The sequence below is a fragment of the Poecilia latipinna genome, unplaced genomic scaffold, assembly GCF_001443285.1.
Source record: "Poecilia latipinna isolate Pla-1442-1.1 unplaced genomic scaffold, P_latipinna-1.0 Scaffold2052, whole genome shotgun sequence".
NCBI lineage: Eukaryota > Metazoa > Chordata > Actinopteri > Cyprinodontiformes > Poeciliidae > Poecilia > Poecilia latipinna.
The window spans coordinates 46,040-68,368 of NW_015114668.1; the positions used below are offsets into that span (position 1 = coordinate 46,040).

Genomic DNA, 22,329 nt, shown 5'->3' on the forward strand with positions numbered 1-22,329 from the left:
GATACTGTAAGAAAAAAAAGTTGTAAATTTAAACAAAAGATTTCAAGATGAATGAAATGTTCAAAACTACTTTTCAGATTGAAGGTTATTTTTCCTTTTTTCTTCTTCTTTTGAACAAACTATGGCCCCAATTTAGTTCCATAAATGAATCTTTCACCGTGCTTCAATAAAAAAAAAAAACTTCTCAAGTCTGTCAGATTTAAGAAAACTTGCTACTTTTTGCCTAGTCAAAGTTTAGCTCAACACAAGGCTTGAATTTGATTGTTTGCAAATTATTTGTACATGTTTTATAATATATCTAGAATATATTTAACATATCAACACGATTTGAGTGCATTTTGTTAAAAAAACAATGCAAAAATGTTTGAGAGCAAATAAAAAAAAATGTTGAGTTAATGGTACAAAAATAAATTAAAATTTCAAGATAGAATCTGAAACTAAAGTATAGATCAGAAATTTTATAAATCTGATACCGATATCAACTTGGTATCGATATGAGCAATATTTTAGTATTGTATAGTATATTTTAGTCACTAATCTGCTGACTACTGGTGAAATAACGATGAGACCTTCAGCTTCTGTTGGCATTCAATGGATTTATTCATCTGTTCAGTCCTTTGACAATTTAAGGGGGGAAAAATTCACATGACAAAATTAAGATTCCACAGAATAAAGTTATTATACCCACCTGAGGTCAAATAAATCACCCAAACACACACACTCACTCACTCACACACACACACACACCTGCATTCTCACTCTGACCTCGTCTTACCTGAACTCGTGTCTCCTCTACGACTCAGCGGCGGCTTCGCCAAGTTAATTTACTACAACATAACAGTTCGCACACGTGGGGGAAATTTTTACGGAAAACAAACCAGAGTGTTTTTTTTTTCCTCCCCGCGTTTTCTGATCTCTATCGCTTTTTCATAAGACGGTTTTAAAAGGGTTACACGGAACAGGAAATGGCTTCTGTCCTCCGTTTCCTGTTGGATCGATCACCGGCAGGTCGGGTAGCTGAGGCCCGGTTCGCCTGCAGAACCACATTGTGTTTTTAACGTGACAGGGAGAAATGTTTCCGGAGGGGTGGAAGACACGGAGCGGGTCAGCCGGATGGGAAGCTTTCTGTGCTTTTTTTTATATTTATTGTTCTTAAAATTGAAAAAGAAAATTAACGCTTTATTTGAAGTGCTGTGCGTTAGACTGACATGACATCCGTCATGAACATGAAGGAGTCCAAATAAATGTTCATAACCGCTGTCATGAACTGTCATTCGGTGAATAAAGACACTTTTAACGCAAGTTTAAAAGAAAATGTACTTTAAAAGTATCATTTACCAAATACAGCAAAGTTGACACTTTTAATGCAACTTTTCATTATAAATGTGATTATTTACCGAATGACCTTTCATGAGAGAAGTCAAACATTTATTCCCGTTCCTTGATGTTCATAACAGGTCATGTCAGTCTTATGCAAACCGCTTCAAATTAAGTGTAACAAAAAACGGAGCGACAGCCACCCGAGCTGCCGGTGACTTTTCCCCTACCGCTGGTTACACATAAGACTCCCAGACTACAAGAAAACTTCCAGGTCCCTAAAAGAGAGAAAATAAAAGCAAACAGGAGGAGTTTGTTCTGTCTGTTTGATTTTTTTTGTTTTTAGGGGCGGCGATGAAGGAGCATCCTCCCGGCCTTTCCTTTAGCACTTCCAAAATGAAGCGAGCAAATCCGCAGCGGACGACACGGAGCGGGGCTGAACCATGAGGATGAGGATGGAGGGGGCGGTGCAGGACGAAGGCGGGGCAGCGGAGTGTCATTCGGCCGCCTTCAGAGAGAAGGACAGCTTGGGTCTGGACTTTCCCTTCCCCAGGATGATTTTCTGCTCCTCTTTCTGCTGCCGCTGCCGGTCCTGCTCCAGCTTCATGCGCTCCTCGTGGATCTTTCTCTGCTCCTCCACGATCCGTAGCTGCTCCTCGGCCTGCGGCGAGACGAACCGGGTCAGAGCAGAACCAGGACATAAACAGAAACAGACCCGAAGCTACCATGATAAATGATAATACTGTTGTTTTTGGGATCATTTTCAAGTAATATAATGGTTGCAATAATGCAAAAGTACAATGTCAATGATCAATAAACTTTAAATTCTAAGAAATATTTAAAACTGGAACTGGCAGACATTTTATATATCCAAAATAAATAAGCAAAACAACAAATAACAATTATGAAGTATTTGTAAATAAAACTGTCCTTCAAAAAAAAGGGCTAGTTGAGTCCATCATCAAGTGTTTTGTAAAAATAGAAAAGAGAAAAACTTTAAATCATGCAAATTGATTCATATTACCAAATATTTGCGCTTAGTTTCTAGTGCAAATATCGTATTACAAAACTAACTTAGAAATAACCAAAAGTGCTAGAACTCAGTTTCGGTTGCTAGGTAACGAGTTGGAATTCTGCTGGGGTTGCTAGGTAACGGGCTGGAATTCTGCTGGGGTTGCTAGGTAACGGGCTGTATTCTGCTGGAGTTGGTAATGTCTGCTCATTTGTGACTCAACTATCAGGTTTTTGAAATGGCTCATTTTCCAGACACCAAAAAACATTAACTGGTAACCAAAAAGCAGTTGGGTGATTTTTTTTAAAGCAGTAGAAACCCAAAATGGAAGCTTAAAAACGTACAAAATTCCCATTTTGCATAATAATAAGGTGCTTTGTACCAGATAGCGTAAGCTGGATTTCATCTGTAAACAATCCCTCAAGGAAGCTGTGATTGCAACTATTTTAATTTTGTGTGGATTTTTAACATAGCAACTTTTCACCACAACGTTTTCTGTATTTCATTCTTTTCTGACCAATCACTGCAACCAATGTTTGGTACATTTGTGGAATGAAAACAAAAAACAACAAAAAGAAGTTTTGATCCGTTAGAAAGTGTTATTAGACCAGGACTAACTACATGAGGAAAGGACCAGAGGAGAAATACAGACGTAGTCTAAAGAATTATGGATTAAAATCAATTTAAAAAGAAAAAGAAAAGTCTGGGTTATTAAAATGAAAATATAAAGAACAATGAGTGGATCACTGTAAGCTGAGCCGCAATAAGGAGGCAGCAGGTTATCAAACTCAGCAGAATAATTTCCATATTAACTGCCCTGTCTGGCTACAGTTGCAGATCAGAGATGAACGAAGCAAAACCGCTTTTCCAAACGTTGTTACATTACAGCCACAGACTCAAACGACTCATCAAGATTTTTTTAAAACAAAAAACAGTGCATGATTGGGAAGGAGATGGAAAAGGCTACAAGATTTTTAAATGTTTGTTCCAAAACCACCAAAAAGATCAAGGAATCTGCAGTGATTTTTTTCCCTTTAAAAAATGTTTGATATATTGGTTCAATAATATTGTTAATATGGTAAATAAAACTGGACTGATATTTCCATTTTGTTTATTTTTTCTGGAGGAGGTTGTTGGTCATGTATGTTGTATTTGTTTGGTTTTGCTGGGAGATAAATTGTCCCAGTACTTATGACAATAAACGGTAATATTGTTGTTTTGAGACCATTTTCAAGTAACATATTAATAACAGCATTTTCCCTCTCAAAGACCAGTTAACTTTAACTCTGTAAAGAACTTAACAAGGAAACTGAAAGATATTTTAAATATCCAAAATAAAAATGATAAAATAAAAACTACTTATATATGAAACCATAAATAAAATAGATTTTAATGTCTCTGTAAACAAAAAAAATATTTATATGAATGGAAGTTGTGAATATCATTTTGATTTATCACGCGATTTAGTGATTGGCCAAAATTTTCAGATCACTGCGTCCCTTTTTATGAATAATTCTTTTGAAGAAAATTGATTTTTAATCTAATTTTGGTCCCAAAAATCATAATCAAATCAAATTATGAGACAGTAAAAGACTCCCTCGCCTCATCTTTAATATAAACCAGAAACTAGATTTCATTCCGGGTTCAGAACCAGGTTCAGAACCGGGTTGGGTCGTACCAGCTTGGCCTGCGCCTCGGCAATCTTGCGGTTATTCTCCTCCAGGATTTTTTCCAGCTCCTCCCGCTTGGATTTCTCTTCCTCCTGGATGGGTGACATGGTGCCATGTTAGCGCATGAAAAAGTCACAAAGCACACACGCACACACACTCTCTCTCTTTCTCACACACACACTCAGTCAGTCACTCCACCACAGAAAGTCTCTTCAGTCAGCCTGAATTGTTTTCTACAAACATAAAGAAACTGAGCGGAGACGTGAACGCCTCCCTCGACTACTTCAAATCTCTTCCTGGAAGAATTAAAATACCTAATTCACACCTACTCTGTTATTTTAAGGTTTAAAAAAACAACAACAAAAAAACCACAAACACATTCATCACATTCAGAGGACAGAAACATAGACTAGAGAAAAAATACATCTGCTGCTTTTAACATCATCAAATGCAAGAGAGAAAAAGAAGAAAGAGGGAAGAGTTTTGGCTCACCAATGAACGTATACCTACGCATTTTCCTTGCCTGTGTACCTACACAACTGGTGAACGCATTCGGCAATAAACGGCTGAATATTTACTGTCCCGTCCGGACCGCGGCCCCTGCAGAGACAGAGAGGCGCTCCTGGGGTCGAATATGGCGCGCTCCTCTTTATAAGTCAAATCTGCTTTAGCGCTCTCTCTGTGGGGCTTTTGGTTGTCTCTGTAGAGAGCTGCTGCACAAGGTGTGTGTGTGTGTGTGTGTGTTCAAGGAGGACCCGACCACGGCACACTTACAGTAACAGGACACAAGTCACAGGTGAGCTGAAAGGCTGCAGCGCCAGCTCGGGTCAAGAGCTAGTTAGGAAGGTGGTGAGGTGTGTGTCCGAAAAACAACAACAAAAAAATAATAAAATAAATAAATAAAACACATCAACAGAATGACACCGAGCAGCCGCCCTATGGGAGAAGCAAGTTATGGTACAAAAGAAACCAAAAGAAACATCAAACTGTGGGAAATAACTAGTCAGAAAGAAATTAATTCATATCATCAGATAAAACCATCGGATAGCCGCCGAGAACCTGAGGGGATAAACCGTCTGTGAGTCAGATGGGATGAACATTTCCACACGGATCCGGTCGGGTTTTCCCGAACTTTTCTGATGAGGAAACCAAGTAGAGACAGAACGGGAAGAGAAAAAGAAGGAGGAACCTTTTATACTGAATTATTACATCCCTCTGTTTTATTGTTGTTGGAATCTAAAGAATGGAGCGAAGGGCGACTTTGCAAAGCACAAGAAAAACTACGAAGGTCGACATTTTACGCGCAATTAGGCATAACAACAAAATTTCTTTCAGAGGAAAAAACAAAACAGTAGGCTGTTTTTTAAAACTCAAATAAAACATGCTTTCACTGCAACACTGCCTAGGTAGTCGACGTATGCTAGGAGCTACGTTTCTGCCCACTGACTAACGTTCAGGTTTGTTGATTTGAACCGAAGCTCGTAGAAATAGTGTTTGAAAATGCTAACATGAAGCTAAAGTTAGCTTCCAATTCTGAAAATGGCTAAAAGTAGCTTAGCAGAACGGCAGAAGATAAAGTGTAGAATAATCTGGAACAGGCCGGAAATGTCTTGGTGTTTGAGTTTTTAAAGTAGAGCTCATTAAAAATTATCATGGTAGCAAAACATTAACTGGAATCGACCGGCAAACTTTAGTTTCTAACTCACGTTTCTAACTAGAATGTTTACGGTAAACAGCAGGATAAAAATATTTTCTCAAATACATTAGGATGATGTGCTACAAAGAAATTTTCTTAAACATCATTTAATTATCCTCCAATTTGTTCTTATTCAGCAATAGCTCCAGGTAGTGGCTTTAGCTCCTGGTAATCATTTAGCTCCAACTAATGTTTTTGGCTCCTGCTACTTTTTCTAGCTACAGCTAATTCTGCTGGCTCCTGCTAACCATGTCGTCTGAAGCTCCTGCTAATCATGTTAGCTCAAGCCACGCACCTAATGTTGTTAGGTCCCGCTAATTCTGCTAACTCTAGCTAATTCTGCTAGCTCTAGCTAACTGTGTTAGCTCCTGCTACTATAGTAAAGAGATTACAAGCCGATCACATTTGTTTCAGCAGATATCTCGAGTTTAATGACGATGAAACTTTGAGGCAGTTTTCCTAAATCCAGACGTTTTGTGGGCCGCACACGTTCACCTCAACCACCTTGACGTCTGATATTGCTTAAGATGAGGTAAATGTATACAATAATTGAATAAATTATGAATTTTTATGCATCACAAACAATAGGTTTTAGGTAAATACGAAAATTACAACATATTTAGGCCAACATGTTCCAACTAATCATGGATTATGATGTAGAAGGTAAAGGAGAGGCACAAATCATTGTTATGTTTAGGCTGTTAAATAGGCTGACCAAACAAATCGAGTTAATCTCAACTCCTACTTGTCATTCCAGTAAAAAAAAAAGTATAAAAATTGTAACAAATGACCCAGAGAGCAACACTGTGATGACAGAAGATTATGAAAACGTTATTTTGGGGTAAAATTATCATTCCTGATGCGTTCGGAAACATAATCAACAGTATTACTGGACGTCCTAACGTTGTGCATCTACACTTAATTATTCAGAGAATCTAAAAAATGAACCCTTCATCAGGTTTGCTGCTGCAAACAAACAGAGGTAAAAAAAATAATATGATTTAAATCATGTCTGAGTTTCGCAGGAATGCGTTTGTTGGTGTGATTAATGAAACAAAAATTAATTTAGCTAAACAGGGAAAAAAGTTTCTACTGAGTAAATATGATTAACAACCAAAATTATAATTTAGTATCTTAACAAAGATGCAGAAACACTCAACCCTACCAGGAATAATCTGCATTGCTATTGTAACATTACTATTGCAACAGAGGTTGCTATTTAACCTCTGTAGTTAAATAGCAACAGTATCTGGTTTAGAGTGAGGTTAAAGTTTCATATAATCACGTTTTTAATAATCAGTTTTGCTAATAAAAATGTGTCATTTCTGTTAGTTGCTGCTGCATAATGTCGATGTTTTCCACCTTCAGTTGGACATCAGAGAGGATATTTGTCTTCTTACTCTGCAGTTTTTAACTTGCCGCTGTTTTAATGCCAGCTGCAAAGAGAAACCTCTGCTGCTTGTGTTGTTCCCTCATCCTGTGTGTTTGAAAGCAGCAAAACTCCAATAATTTGTTGAGGACTGAAAGCGGAGGATGGTGGGGGCAGAAAGAGACGGGGGTGCATCCCAAACGACCGAGCGTTACCTCTCTGGCCTTCTGCGCCGCCAGCTCGGCTTGCCGCTGCCGCTCCAGCTCCTCCAGCAGCTGCCGCTCCATGATGCGCTTGGCCTCCTCCACGCGCCGCAGCACCTCCCGCTCGATCTCGTCCTTCCGCTTCTCCAGCTCTTCCTCCACTCGCTTGGCCACCAGCTCCTCCACCCGCCGGGCCGTCTCCTCCTCGATCAGCTTGTCCTCGATCTCCTGCTGGCGGCTGGAGGAAGAGGCGGGGGAAGAAGAAGTTAGCTCATATTGGCAGCAGAGACACCTTCCTGCTGTCAAGGCGTGGTTCCAACAAGTCTGACCCGTGCCATCATGGTAGGCAAAGCATAACTGAACCATGGCTTCGAAACCATGTGACGTCACACTTCCATGACTTTGTAACTGACCTCCATCTTGGCAGGCAGTTGCTATGACAATAAACAAGCCACAAGTTTAGAACTAGCTCTCACGTTGTTCCTAATTTAACAACAACATATAGTACATTACAACTACTACTCTATCACAACTTTTGAGTACTTGTCCTCACGTTTGTGTAATACCAAGATAAATATCAGTGATATTTACAGTTTCCTTTTTTATGAAGTTGCTTCACATCCACCAGCAGACGGACTTTCTCCGTCAATATTTATCAAGACATCTTTGCATTTATGTGGTTTGGTTTACTTTTCTATGGACACTTTAGTTACAAAGCAACTGACTCCACTCCAACTGCTACTCTTCTAATTCTGTACTTACAACTGCAACCTTTAAATCAGGGCTCAGCCACTCCTAGAACTGCAACTATTGGATGCTTCCTTGTTTCAACACAACTGAATCACAGGTTACAGAGCTAATTCAGCCTGCAGCAGGGATGCATGCAAAAGTTACAGGACGATGACTGTCATAGACTGGAACTGGAAACCCCTGATTCTACATGTAAACCTGCTGAAAATCTGTTTTATTTATTCAAAATTTAACTTTCTTAATGTTTTTTCTTATTCTGAATTTCACTTTTGCATTGCAAGCACTTTTATTAACCCTAAAAATGTGTAACTATGGCGTAAATTAACAATAATTCAGCAAATTAATAACTGATGTTCAATTTTCAAAAATATATTAACTATATATATATTAAATATACTGTGGTTTAGCAAAAACACTGCATGTTTTTCCAATGTATTTAGAAATATTTACATGTCAAACACAAAAATCTCATTTTGATTTTAAAAAGCTTCAATTGTGTGTTTAGTTCTCATATTATGACACAAACTGGCAATTTAATTATATTTGTTCAAAGTTATATAGTTATATATAAAACAACACTGTTAATATTAACTTCTTTGACAAAAATAGATTTGGGTAAAGTATTTCACAATTTTCATGTATATTTGTCTCTCAGATACTAGGATTTCAAAGTCTTTAATATTAATGCAGATATAATCGGAAGACTATTTAAAACATTCAAATTAAATTAATTTCCTTAGACAGTAAATTTATACGTTTATCTAAAATCTGTAGCTTTACTCAATCAAAAGGTTTGCGGATATGATTTATGAGGTTTGATATTTACTAACAGTTCCAGTGGCAGCCGTTAGCATCGGTGGTTAGCATCTCAGCTCCAGTCCGTTAAAATGAATGCAGTTTATCTAGCCGTTAGCTTAGCATGCACACATAGCAGCAGCAGGTTATGCAACATCAGCACAGGCAGATTTAGATTATTATACTCACATTTTCCTCTGTCTCTCCATCTCTGCCTTTCTCTCCTCCTCTTCCTTCCTCTGCTTCTCATCCAGAGCGGTCCTTTTACTCAAGGTCCTGCCGAAGATGTCGATCCTCTCCGGGGGAGAGGCTGCTCGCTCTCTTCGGGACGAGGCTGTGGTGGACCTGGACCGGGAGCGAGACTCTCTGCGCCGGTTCCTCTTAGACTCCCGGGACTTGGATCGTTTCTTGGACCGCTCCCTGTCTCTAGACCGAGATCGAGACCGGCTCCGTTTCTTGCTGTGCTTGCTGCTTTTTGAGTGTTTAGACCGAGACGTGCTTCGGCTGCGTGAGCGGCCCATGATGACCAGTCTTACGGCTGAAATGTGGACCACAATGCAGACTCCACTTCAACTGCTGCTCTTCTAACTCTGTACTTACAATAAACGATCAATGCAAACAACTGAAACAACTCTATTTGCTTTAAAAAGGCATTTTAACAGCTCCTTAATTCGCCCTCCTAAGTCGTTACAAAGCAAGATGGCGCTTGTCGAGTTTGTTGTTCCCAGCAGGCACTGCGGTTCTCGGCACTTTCCGTCAATCTTCGGAATGTCCTGTCAATTTCACGAACTGAACAACCGTCAGACCTGTCAAAGGTGACAGGAGATGTCACTTTTGTTTTAGATTACGCTAAATTTACAGTTGCGACTGTTAAAGCTGTTGGCATAGCAATTCATTTTGAAGACGTAATATTTTACACAATTATAACTTTATTTAACTTCCCTTTGGGATTAATAAAGTATTTTGATTATGAATTTGAATTATATAAAATAATTATGTTATAAATACACAGTCGCATAATTTTTCATATTTCAATTAAATATTAAAATGGTCTAATTCTTCTCATGATAAAATAATCTGAATGTGTATCATTCAGATTTAATGCTAGCTAAGTCTGGCTGCCAAGCTAGCTTTATCTTCTGCTAGCAGAAGCTTCAGCTCCTGTTAGTTTCAGCTTCTGCTGAAGCTAGTTTTTAATTAGCTTTAGTTAGAAATTAAAACAAGCTAAAACTAAAGTAGACGCTAATCTAAAACTAGCATTAACAGAAACTAAAGCTAGCCTTAGCTAGCATTAAATGATAAGCATTCAGGTTTATCATGAGAGAAAAAAACATTTTAAAATATTTAATTGTATAGATGAATTGTAAGAATGAAATATATTATTTTCCAATAATCTTAAACACAAAAGCATTCAGGAAATATAAATGTACATCAGTACATGTGTTATCCTTGTTTTGTTTTTTTTAAGTTATTTGGAAATTGTTAATTCCTATAAGATTCGAGTTGCGTCTAGACATTTTGCTACATCTACTGTAGGAATTACTTAAAAATAAAGTCAATTTTAGTCACCCATCACATGCTAATAGATTAGAGATTAGATTTTCTTCAGTTTACATGCAAATTATCAATTTTTGATGCGACAACAACAAAGACAGAAAAATATATCCAACCAAGCGAACCGCTGGGGTGAATTTATGATTCAAGTTTAAAGTTTTAATTTCTATGCTGATGTGTTGCTCTGTCGCTTCCTTTGACAGCGATCAGCAGAGTCTGACACTAATTTCAGAACTTGTCTCCACTTGACCGATATCTAACTTTTCCCTTCTCCATTTTTAACTGTTGTTGTCATGCTCTACCAGAGGCTAAAATGACGCTTTTATCTGAGCTTGTAAATATAGCGAGGCAGAACATCAGATAACTGCACAACAAACAGAACGGGTCAGAAAAAAGAAAACAAAAACTGACAATGGCGCAATCCTGCACGGATAGATTTGCCGTTCCACTCTGGAAAATGAGGCCATTGTGATAACGTTCCCCAGAGGGCTGAGCTCAAAATAAACCGCTTTTACTATATTTAAAAACACACGATGAAAAAGTCCAGCAAATCAACTTCAAAAAGGTCACATCACTCAAAACTACAGATGAGAAATCATCTGAAGGAGTTTTACTCTGTATTTTTCAGCTGAGTCTAATATTAGCATGTACTGATTCAGGAGGGTGACTCAGTGGGCAGATTTCTCTGCAGAATAAAAATACTTTTAATTGTAGAAAACTTTATGAAGGTTGTCAGATAGGTCACTGCCATCCCAGCAGATCTATAGAGCAGAACATGTTCTGTCAAACTTTAGGGCTCAGAATCCAAACGTCCTCAGAAACAAAGCAAAGAACCAAGTAATGGGGCGTTAGAGGCAGAAACAGAGGCCAAGCTTACTTTTTTCTCCTTGCTCGAAGTCAAAGCATCTATTTTTTTTATAAGTTGAGGTTTATTTTATTTATTTTTTTCATGGGCTGGTAAAATTTCGCTCCTGCAGATGAAAGGAGCTGGCATTACAGAACCATCTGTGCCTTGTTTTTTTTCCATTCGGGAAAGAGAGGTGGGAGCTTTAAAGCCCCTTTTGATGAATAATAGAAAATGTTTTGTGAAGGTGAAAAGGAGAAGAATGGCAGCACAATCCCAGTGGGGATGTTTGTTTTTCTGTTTGACTTTAGAGAGGTTCTGGGCTGGTCGGGGGGGTAAAAAGAACCGGTTCAACGTCTCTGTTTTCCTTTGAAATGGCTGCATATGCACAGGTAAACCCAGGGGATAGAACCAGGAACTCAAATGTCAGGAAGGTTTAAACGTGTTTTCCTCTGTGGCGTGGCTCATAAAAACGGTCAAAAATACGTTCACTGATCCATCTGAAAAGGCTACACATTCAGGGTACTCCTGGTATCAAATTGTATTTTTTTATTGACTTGTTGAAATTTTTTGATCTTGAATTTAATTTTGTTCGAGGACAATTTTTCAAGATGGACGCCATGATTGTCCTGGCATTGGATGAATGTGTTTGGTGTCAAACCATTATATGTTCTCTCTCTTGTTTTGTCTGGAAGCCATTTTTCAAAATGGCCGCCACGTTTGTAATGGAGAATTTGCAACAAAGAATCAGTTGATGGGCACAACTAACCAACATTAGCTCTGCTGATGCTAATCTGCTAAGCTGCTAAACAGTTTTTAAAAAATTAGCAGAAGGTAAAACTAACCATTAAGACAACTTTTGCTCAGCCTGTAAAATGTTGCATAGTATGACTTTAAAGTTACTGAATTAAGTTGAACCAGAAGAACTTTTATTCAAAATCAAATTTTAGTAGGAATTTTCAAAGGAAAAGTGACCTAATTTCTGATCTTATTCAGCAGAAATAGCTAAAATGTATGCTATGTCTTCCAAGTGATACCTAGAAAATCAGCTAAATTATTTTTAATATAGGAAATGTCTAGAATCTTTTTTAAGATTTGGATCTAGAATAATTTATATAATCTTTCCAGAAACAAATCTGACGGCTTTATTTGTTAAATTTAAGTATTGCTTGTGTAGTTTATTGTTAAGTGAGTAAAAAACATTTTTTGACCTTTTGACTCCATGATTTTAGCCCATGTGACACTCCTGATTTAAATGGTTGTCAAAAACACACATTGCTGCTTCCATTCAAGTGGATAACTTTTGAATAATTTTCTAGAACTGCACTTTAAAACCCAGAGCAGCAGAACCCAACCCAACCAGCTCAAGTTAATCAAAAAGTCCATCTCTTTCACATTTTGTGATCAAAGTTTGCCCTCTTCTTTCAGAGGAGCCCCTCAGGTCCGCCGGCCCTGCCCCGCCGCTGCTCTTCAGGGGGAAAAACACTTAACAAACACAGGATCTGTTTTATAAAGCCTTGCCACATTGTCATATTGTCATGTTGATGGCCCAGGGGTCTGCGGATAAAGAGCCATCGAGGAGGGGAACCTGAAAGCAAGCTTCGCTCTCCTCCCTTTTACTGCCTGAATGAGAGCAGTTCTTTCACCTCGGCCCGGCGGAGGACACAAAAAGAGAGGGAGGACGGAGGGGGAGGAGAGGAACTGATGACATGGAGCAGAGGAGGGGAAAAATCAGGTTTTAGGAGGTTATTGAAGTGGCCAATCAGATGTTATTATGATTCAGCCATTAAAGCTTCAATCTGAGCTCCACTGAGCGACTGAAGATGTCATTTGATAAATATTTGAAGTAAAGAAATTAAGTAGGACTGTGGATTGGTTTTGTTTTCTACCTTATATCTGATAAACACAGCAAAAACACAAAAGCTTACCAATTAATTTGGTCTAATTTTTACTGCAAATATCTTAGTTCACCTGAAATAAGACTGAACAAACCAATAAGAAACTTTTAAGCAAGACATAGGAGCTTATTTTCAGTAAATAATTCCTTAATAAATAACTGGAAAATAATTACATGTTATAATTGGCACATTATCTCAGTTATAATACAACAAAACGTCTTGTTATAAGTTAAATAATCTGCCTCTGGAATTCAGAAATTTTGGGATTCATCTCAGAAATTTTCCAGAAAAAAGAATTAAAAATTTCTGAGTTTAAAAAAGTAAAACTTCACAAGAAAAAGTTAATACATTTTTAGTTTATTTTTTTTCTATTTTATAGAAAAAAACTTGGACATTTCTAAGAGTTGGAAATTCCCCAGTTAAAAGTGATAACTTTTCAAACAAATTTTTTTTAGATTTATCTGAGTTCCAGTTTAAGGAAATTTAGCCATTTTTGACTTTTTCCCAAGTAATTTGTGAGATTAATCTCAATATTTCATAGTCTTTTTGCAAAAATGTACTTCTTTTTTAGATTAATTTTAAGACTTTTTTTAGATTAATTTTAAGACAATATTCTATGAAAAACAAAAAAAATCCTGAGCTTGAGAAGTAAAAAAAATAAAAAATGCTAAAAAATATGCAGAAAGTTTGAGATTAATCTCAGAAATTTTCTAGAAAAAAACAAGGAAATTTCTGAGATTCAAAAGTCTAAAATTTTCAGTTTTCTAAGAAAATTTGCAAAAGTCAAAAGTTTTAGACTTCTGAGAAATTTCTGAAATTAAACTCAAACATTAAGTTTTTTCAAGAAAATGTTCAACTATTTAAATTCAGAAACATCCTGGCATTTTTCTAGAAAATTACTGAGATTAATCTCAAAATTTCAGAATTTTTTGGTGGGAATTCATGCCTCATTTCTGTTTTTTTACTCTGCCTTTGCCCTAATATGCCGTCGTACATTGGAGCAGGTTTTGAATATTCTCCTGTTGTACTCAGACACTGCTGGGACGTCCAAAGGTCGTCTGATTAATCTAATCCCAGCCTGACCTCTGCTGAACCACTGACCAGATGTCCGACCATCACTCAGAACCGACCGTCCCGATCATTCAGTCGATTCAAACCCAGTAACCCTGAAAAGCGGCTCTCCATTAACGATGGCGGCCATATGCCAAACGTCTTCCTCGCAGAGCCGACCTCCACCACAAAGAGGGAACTTGGCGTTCATCTTTCTAAAAGCGGGCGGGACCAGAGAAGAGATGGGAGGGCAGGTGATTCTGCTGGGTCAAACCCGAGGTCAAAGGTCAGGTTTGAAGTGTCTGCCTCCAGGGTAATCTAATCTATGTTGCTCTCATCTCCAGATATTCATTTGTCAGCTCATCCCTGAAATCCAGAAACTAAACAAGCAAAAAGCTGAACATGAAACCGATAATCCGCTCAGATTAAAAACTGGGAGTTAAAATTTATTCAGCCAGGTGAAACGATGCAGGAAAGCATAAAGTTCAAATCAGTCATAGATCTAGGTGAAATATGAAAGCTTAAACGGTTCGTTACGTAGATTTACTGCACACAGGTGACCTATTAGGTCTGTGGTCTATAAAAACATGTTAATTTTTAGCACAACATCATTCTTAGATCATGAGATTTTAGCTGTTTTAGGGCAACTTGTCACTTTAAATCTTTAACCTAACTTTAACCTGTTTCTGGTCACACCCCCTATCTCAACATTTACACTCCCATGTTAAAATGGCTGCAAACAGATGTGCAATTTTACAACCATACATCTTTGAAAAGTTGAGGTGGAGCCTCCTGCACAACCATTAAGAATGCAGCAAGTGGTTTCTGGATGACAAGCCAACAACAAAACACTTGTCTTTTCCGGCAGCCATTGGTAAAACCAGCTGACCAAATGTGCTGGGTTGGTAGGTGACAGGCGGAACTCTGCTGGGGTTGCTAGGTAACGGAGCAGTGTCGTTGGTTTTTGAAACAGCTCATTTTTCTGACACCAAAAGACACAAACTTATTGCCAAAAAGTTTTAGACCAAAATGGAAGTATAAAAACAAGAAGATATGAAAAACATATTGAATTTTTATTAGTCTGTTATGGCTAACAGTTATTAAAAAAAAACAAAACCTAGTTTTTCAGAAAATTCTAATGTTATGTGAGATTAATTTAAAAAGAAAAGTTATCTTCCAAGTCATGGCAGACTGCTGATTTGACAGCAGTCTGATGCTGAAGCTGAAGCTCAGCATGCTATATCCAAGAATCTCACTGGAAAGTTGAGTGGAAGGAAAATGTGTGGTAGAAAAATGGGTGCAAGGGGTGCAACTTATTGTTTGAGATAATTGTGAAGCACTTATCTACTACAGCCCCATTTGCTGTGTTATTTTTCACATATTCAGACTTTTTGCTATACAACAATAAAATTCCTGTAGTTTCCAGACTACTAGTATAAGTTGGATAAGTCAAAAATTGCTTCTCGAAGAGGAAAAAGCAGACATGTTGTGGAACAAGCTAAATTATGAAAGAAGCTGGGACTTATAGTCCAGAAAATACAGTAATTTTAGGTCTTTGATGTGAGGAGTCATTTTAAAGTTATTTTTTATTTTCTCCCTGTTCTGGTTCCACTTTTTTGTGAACATAGCTGCTTTTCTTCAGCAGAAACGCATGAAAGTGATTATGGGAACTAGTATTCATGGGAAAAAGGATCTCTCCTGAGAACCTCCAAACAGGAAGAGAGATACATTCATCACAAGCCGCCTCCCACCGCCGCCAAACAAACAGTTCACAATTCACACTCCATGCTTTCCAGCGCTGCGAACTCTAACAATGGCTGCTTCCTGACGACACGGTGACGCTGTGAGCGGCGAGCCAGCGGTGTGTGAAAGCTCAAGATCTGGCAAAGAGGAAGGAGCCAAGGTCTTACTGAACCTTCAGCTATCGCTCAAAGGCCCTTTCTTTCTGCCTTCTCGTTTATACGCTCACTTCCTCCTTCACCGTCATCAAAACGTTTCGCAGGGGAAGAGCAGCTGAATGGTTTCAGTTCAATAAAAATCTAGTTTGAGGTTTTGTTTTACTAGGCGTGACTTTTCTTTGAAGACACCTCGGATATGTTTTAGATATCAGGTAAATTTACAGAGTTTTTGCAGGATTTGATGAAAATATATATATATCAAGCTACGAAAACATCTGCATTGTTGTTAAAGAAGTGACTCAGGAAAATTAATATAAGACCATTTCCAGTGAAAGGACTTTTTTTATATTTAAAACCACCATAAATCTTCACATTAAGTAAACCAAGCCCAGCCCATTACCTAGCAACCTCAGCGCAATTCCGCCGCGTTACCTAGCAACCCAAGCAGAGTTCCAGCACGTTTGGTCAGCTGGTTTTATTACCATTATAAAATGGCTGCTGGAAAAGACAAGTGTTTTGTTGTTGATTTGCAATCCAGAAACCACTTGTTGCTGTCTTGTTAGTTGTGCAGGAGGCTCCACTTCTGCTTTTCAAAGATGCACAGTCATGTAACAGCGCATCTGTTTGTAGCCATTTTCACGTGCGAATGTAAACGTTGAGTTGGGGGGATGCGTGGCCAGCAGCAGATTATTTGGATTTAAAGTGACAGTAGGCTCATTCTGACTAAAATCTCATTATCTAAACTGAGTTTGTGCAAAATATGTAATAAATATGTTTTGTATCCTAACCTGTTCAAGGAAGCGTAGTAGGTCACCTTTAATGTATTTATAGTATTGCAAAGAAAACGGCATATGTGGTTAAATAAAAGATCTGCAGAATGTGTCAGCGTTTTATCTATAGATTTAAAATAATAGTTATCTGCAACCCTAAATAATTGTCCTAAGACACTTCTATGCTCACCTCCTGTTTAAATAGTCAACCTTTTTTTTCCATCAAGTCATGATGGTCCCTTGTGGGACTGGATGTGGTTTTTGAAGGCGCCCCTCGCTGTTCGCTGCCCTCCACGCCACCACCAGCCTTCAGCCCATCGGACGCGGTGACTGATGTCCTGATTAAACAGGCGGGATGATGGATCCATCGAATCCATCATCCCGCCTGTCTCTGCCACAGTATGGTGTCATCCCTCTGCTCCTTTGTGCAGGATCTCACCCTTTGTACTGCACACGTGTGTGTGCATGCGTGTGTGTGTGTCTGGGCGTGCATGTGTGTGTTTTATGTATGTGGATGCCTGTGTGCACAAAGAAGCCTGTATTCAGGTGAAGCTGGGGTGACCAGTCTAATTTGGTCATCATCAGCAGCCTCCTAATTTCTTTTGCATGTGTGTTTTTCAGTGTTTTCACTGCAAAAGTACAAAACCTTACCCAGTATTTTTGTCAAGTTTCTACTGCAAATATCTCATTACACTTGAAATAAGATTAAACCTACTGAGAAACAACTTTTCAGCAAAATATAGGAGTTTGTTTTAAGTCAATAGTTCCTTAATATTGACAAAAAAGGTAAATTATTTCACCTTTTTCCCATGTTAAAAGCGAAAATCTGGAACTGGTCATTTTTTATATTGACTTAAATCAAGCTCCTAAAATGTTGCTTGTAAATTAATTGTCTTATTTTAAGTGTACTAGGATATTTACAGTAGAAACTAAAAAGTACTTGGTAAAATGTTGTGGTTTTGCAGTGTACTGATGGTTTTCCTTCTATTAGAGTTAATTTTCCACTTTTAAATCAGTTGTTCATGAAAAAATGACTCAAATTCAGACCTCAGATATTCTGTTGGTGTCGGATTGAGGAAAGTTTGATAAAAGGACAGAAATGTGCAGAAACATTAGTTGGAAATGTTTGCATGGTGGATCGGATGAACATCAACAAGCAGGTGAGCCGTAATCTAGAAAACATATTTCTAGTTCCATGTCATAGGTGAAATAATCTGCCTATTGAACTAATACTTTTCCATCAATATCAATGAATTATAGACCTGAAAGAAGCTCAAATGTCATGCTGGAATTTTCCTTTTGAGTTAGTTTTGTCTTATTTAAAGTGTACTATAATCTGTTTCCACTATAAGCCAGACCAGAAATGGTTGTTAAAATGTATTTTTTTCAGTGTTGGGACGCCAGATGTTGGCAGCAGGAGGACCAGTTGGATGTTTGATATTGTTCTCACGTGTCAAACATGTTCTAAGATGTCGCTGAGCCTAAACTGACTCCTCTCTTCCTGTGTTTCCCCCCTCATCCATCTCACTGACAGTGGCAGAAACAGTAGCCTCCCCCAGCGCTCCAACAGGACCCTGCGCTGACGGCAGGGGGCCCGGCTCCAGATCTATGGAGGCCCTGTGTGTTCAGAGGCAGGTTAACCTGCCGCCGCTGCGCTGACCTCTGGTTGGAGCGGATAAATCCCAAACCCATTTATCTGCCGGACAGGTAACACCTTATCCCTAACCTGTCACATCGTCGCTGTGTGAAAAGCTGCTGTTGTTTTAAGCTGAGTTTTGTCTCTTGTAATAACAAGGTTTAAGGAAAAATTGGCCCAGACGTTTAATTTTTACAGTTTCTACAGACTTTTAGGATGTTTTGGTATATAATCCTTATGAAAGAATTGAAACTACAGCTCTGGAAAAAATGAAGAGCCCACTGCACTGAACCCCACTATAACCAAATACTGATTTCTGAACCCTTAGAACATTAGTTTTGTTGTTTCTAAATGAATATGAACTTGTTTTCTTTGCATTATTTGAGATCTGTAAGCTCTGTATCTTTTTTGTTATTTTGACCATTTTCCATTTTCTGCTAATAAATACATTTTTGCTTGGAATATCGAGATGTGTTGTCAGTAGCTCATAGAATAAAATAACAATGTTCATTTTACTCAAACATAAACCTATGAACAGTAAAATCAAAAACACTGATAATTTTAAGTGGTCTCTTAATTTTTTCCAGAGCTGTATGTTTCCATTAAAATGATGCACAAAACTTTGTCAATATTCCACTAATGTCGAAAAACACAATTTTGTGATTTCCCTTAAATAACGAATGCAGTTAAATGACTCAAAAAGTTATTAAAAAACATGACATCAGCCTCCTACTACTTCCTGTCGTCTTCTTCATTTCCGCCAGTAGTAACATCCAGTTGTTGCTCATGTGGCTTGTGTGATGAAAAATAGTGTTTCCATTTGCTAAATAAACCACCTCACTGTTTTGTTGAAAAAAGTCAAAGTCAATGGAAGTGGAACTTTTTCATAAATATTAAGGAATTATCAACTTATAACAAGCTCCTATTTCTTGCTGAAAAGTTTGTTTTGTCTTATTTCAAGTGTTCTAAGATATTTCCACTAGAAACTAAACCAAAAGTACTTGGTAATGTTTCTTTTGTTGCAGTATCAATATTTTTTCAGCCAGGATTTATATAATATACCCTCATATTAGAAAACTGGAAGACATAATGATATAAATTCAGTTTGAAACAAGCCACCAGTGGTCTGTGTTTGGTGCCTAACTGGAGGAAACTGGGATCAATTTAGCATTTGAGGTGGTTTAAATATCTTGGGAAGTTTTATAACTAGAAAAGTCGATGGAGACGTGGATGTTTAGTGATTCCACCCAGCTGAATGTCAGGATGGTCAGATGCTGATCTAAGGTCAGATTCTTGGTTACAGTCGGTGATTTAGAGCAGAATAAAAAGAACCTGCAGGCAAACTTTGATCAAATAACGTTTACGGTGTCCTTCTGACCGCCTGGAGGGCTGCAGGGGTGGAGTCTTTCACAGAAAAATAACAATACAAGTGCCAAGCTAGGAGACAATCACAGGAAAGCAATTGAAAATCATTTGGCAGCCTTGCAACGACCACACACACAATTATCCCAGAGGGAGCTCACTGCCGCTCCTCTGCAAGCTAAAGGTGAATTTCAGGGATGGATTTATAAAAGGTTTGATACTCCTGTGTGTTTGGGAAAGAAGAAGTCAGTTAAATATTCAGGAATATGAAATTGGTCTTTATCCCAAATTCACCAAATTTTGCCAAATATTTTTGGTCAAGTTTGTAGTGCAAACATCTCAGTACAATTGAAATAAGACTAAACTAACCTAAAAGTAACTTTTCAGCAAGATAAAGGGGCTTGTTTTCAGTAAATATTTAATTAATATTGATGAAAAAGTACTAGCTCCACTTATATCAAGACATTTCCTCATGTTATAAGTGAAATAAATCTGCCAGTCAATCTAGTACTTTGGAATTATTGACTTAAAACAAGCTCAAATCCTTGTTTAAAAGTTAGTTTTGTAATATTTCAAGTAAACTAAGACATTTGCAGTGGAAACTAGACAAATAAACTTGGTAATATTTTTTAGTTTTTGCAGTGGAAACACTCAAACACTAAAAAATTGAAAAATCTTACCAAGTATTTTTGATCTAGTTTCAAGTGCAAATACCTTCGTTCACTTTAAAAGAGACAAAATTAACTCACAATTAACTTTTCAGCAACCTGTAGGATAGTTTTAAATGTGATTAACTTAATTCACTGTAAAAACACAAACAGTGAAAACACAATTGAAATAAAATAAAACTAAATTAATACAAACATAACTTTTCAGAAAGAAAAAAATATTTTTTTATGCCAATAATTCATCAATATTTATTTTAAAAAGTACTAGTTCCACTGGCAGACTATTTCATTTATAATATGGGAAAATATCTTGTTATATGTTAAGTAATCTGCCAGTGGAACTAGAACTGGGTTGCTAGGCAACGGGCTGGGCTGGGGTTGCTAGGTAACCGCACAGGGGCCTTCTGTGGGAATTTAGGAATTACATAAAACAATCTCCTACATGTTGTTGAAAAGCTACTTCTAAGTTAGTTTGGTCTTAATTCAAGTTAACTTAGATAATCATACTTGAAACTGGACCAGAGCCAATTGGTGATAGTTTGTGTTTTCGCAGTGAGCTGCTTGTTCTGAGTGTTTTCCATGTTCTCTCTCTGCAGCGGAAGGCAGATCTGCAGGTCTGATATTGGGACTCCCAGAGGGTTTCTTACAGCACATGAAAGCCAAGCAGTTACTTCATCCAGACAATAGACCCTGATAGGCCTACACCCTAAATCACAGCCACTATGAGCAAAGATGAAGCAGCAAACTTTGCAGAAACGCTCAGGTCCTCTCTGGGAGGCAGCTAAACTTAGATGACCTTTGACCCTGGTCGTAAAGCCTTGTGATCCCTCGGTCACCCTGGAGTGCCGTACCAATGTGGAATAAGGAAAACCAGAGAACAGATTTGTACAATGACACGACTTTTCAGTTCAGTGACGACATTAATAAGGTTGGATCTGTCAAGAGACACATTTCATTTTCTGTGAAAATCTGCATTTCTGTTTCCGCAAAACTTTGTGCATGTTCCGCTAATGTTGCAAAAATCTCCACAATTTCGTAATTGCTGTTTCCATTGAATAAAAAATGCAATTAAATCATGTGTGAATAAGTTTGTTCACGTGATAAGTTATTTAAAAACATACATACCATCATCATCCAACCACTTCCTGTCATCTTCTTCTTCTTCATGGTTTTCTCCAGTAGTAACATCCAGTTGTTAATTATGTGACCTGGAAAAAGTGTTTCCGCTGTAGTTTTGTGAAATAAACCAATTTCAATATGGTAAAAAAAAAAAAAAAAAAAACCTCATCCTAGCTACAAAACTTTTTAGTAAAAACTGGTTTGTTTCCATTAAGCAAATTTATTTTCAAAAAGTCAAATTGTGCCATTATATGATCAATGGAAACAGTTTCTGAGAAAGATTTTCTTTACTGTTCATTTTTAATCAGAAAAACACAATCTTACCAAGATATTTTAGACCTAGTTCTAGAGCAAATATATTAGTTCACTTGAAATAAGACAAAACTAACCTAAAAGTAACTTTTTGGCAACATATATAGAATTATTTTAAGTCAATAATTATTTAGTATTGATGAAAAGCTTTAGTTCCATTGGCAGATTATTTCATTTATGGGAAAAATGACTCGTTAATCTAGAATTACTGACTTAATGCAAGAATGTATTCACACCAGCTCTGTTTAGTTCCTTTGTCTAGAAAGTCTGATTTGTTTGCAGAGGTGTGAATTCCTTATCAACCAAAAAACCGAACTCGAATCAGTATGTGAACACGAAGCAGCCTGAAGCTCCAAAAGCAGGAAGTGGACTACAGTGCAGTGCAATTTGGGTAAATACAACCAAA

The 22,329-nt window shown here is 37.7% G+C and overlaps 1 protein-coding gene across 1 annotated transcript; it reads right to left on the bottom strand.

The window, feature by feature from the left end:
- Window positions 1-895: 895 nt before the first annotated feature.
- LOC106935972 (arginine and glutamate-rich protein 1) lies at window positions 896-9,450 on the bottom strand. Its single transcript, XM_015016725.1, has 4 exons — window positions 9,002-9,450; window positions 7,280-7,505; window positions 4,008-4,091; window positions 896-1,978 (listed from the first exon to the last, which is right to left on the bottom strand). The coding sequence occupies exons 1-4, from the start codon at window positions 9,331-9,333 to the stop codon at window positions 1,814-1,816; spliced, it is 807 nt and encodes a 268-aa protein (XP_014872211.1). The 5' UTR covers window positions 9,334-9,450; the 3' UTR covers window positions 896-1,813.
- Between the last annotated feature and the right edge of the window lie 12,879 nt (window positions 9,451-22,329).

Excerpts from the sequence above, each read along its gene's own strand:
- LOC106935972 (XM_015016725.1), bottom strand. The coding sequence starts at position 9,333 with ATGGGCCGCTCACGCAGCCGAAGCACGTCTCGGTCTAAACACTCAAAA. Across the intron at positions 4,092-7,279 it reads CGGCGCAGAAGGCCAGAGAG|GAGGAAGAGAAATCCAAGCG; the intron begins GTAACGCTCGGT and ends TCACCCATCCAG. Across the intron at positions 1,979-4,007 it reads CCGAGGCGCAGGCCAAGCTG|GCCGAGGAGCAGCTACGGAT; the intron begins GTACGACCCAAC and ends GTCTCGCCGCAG.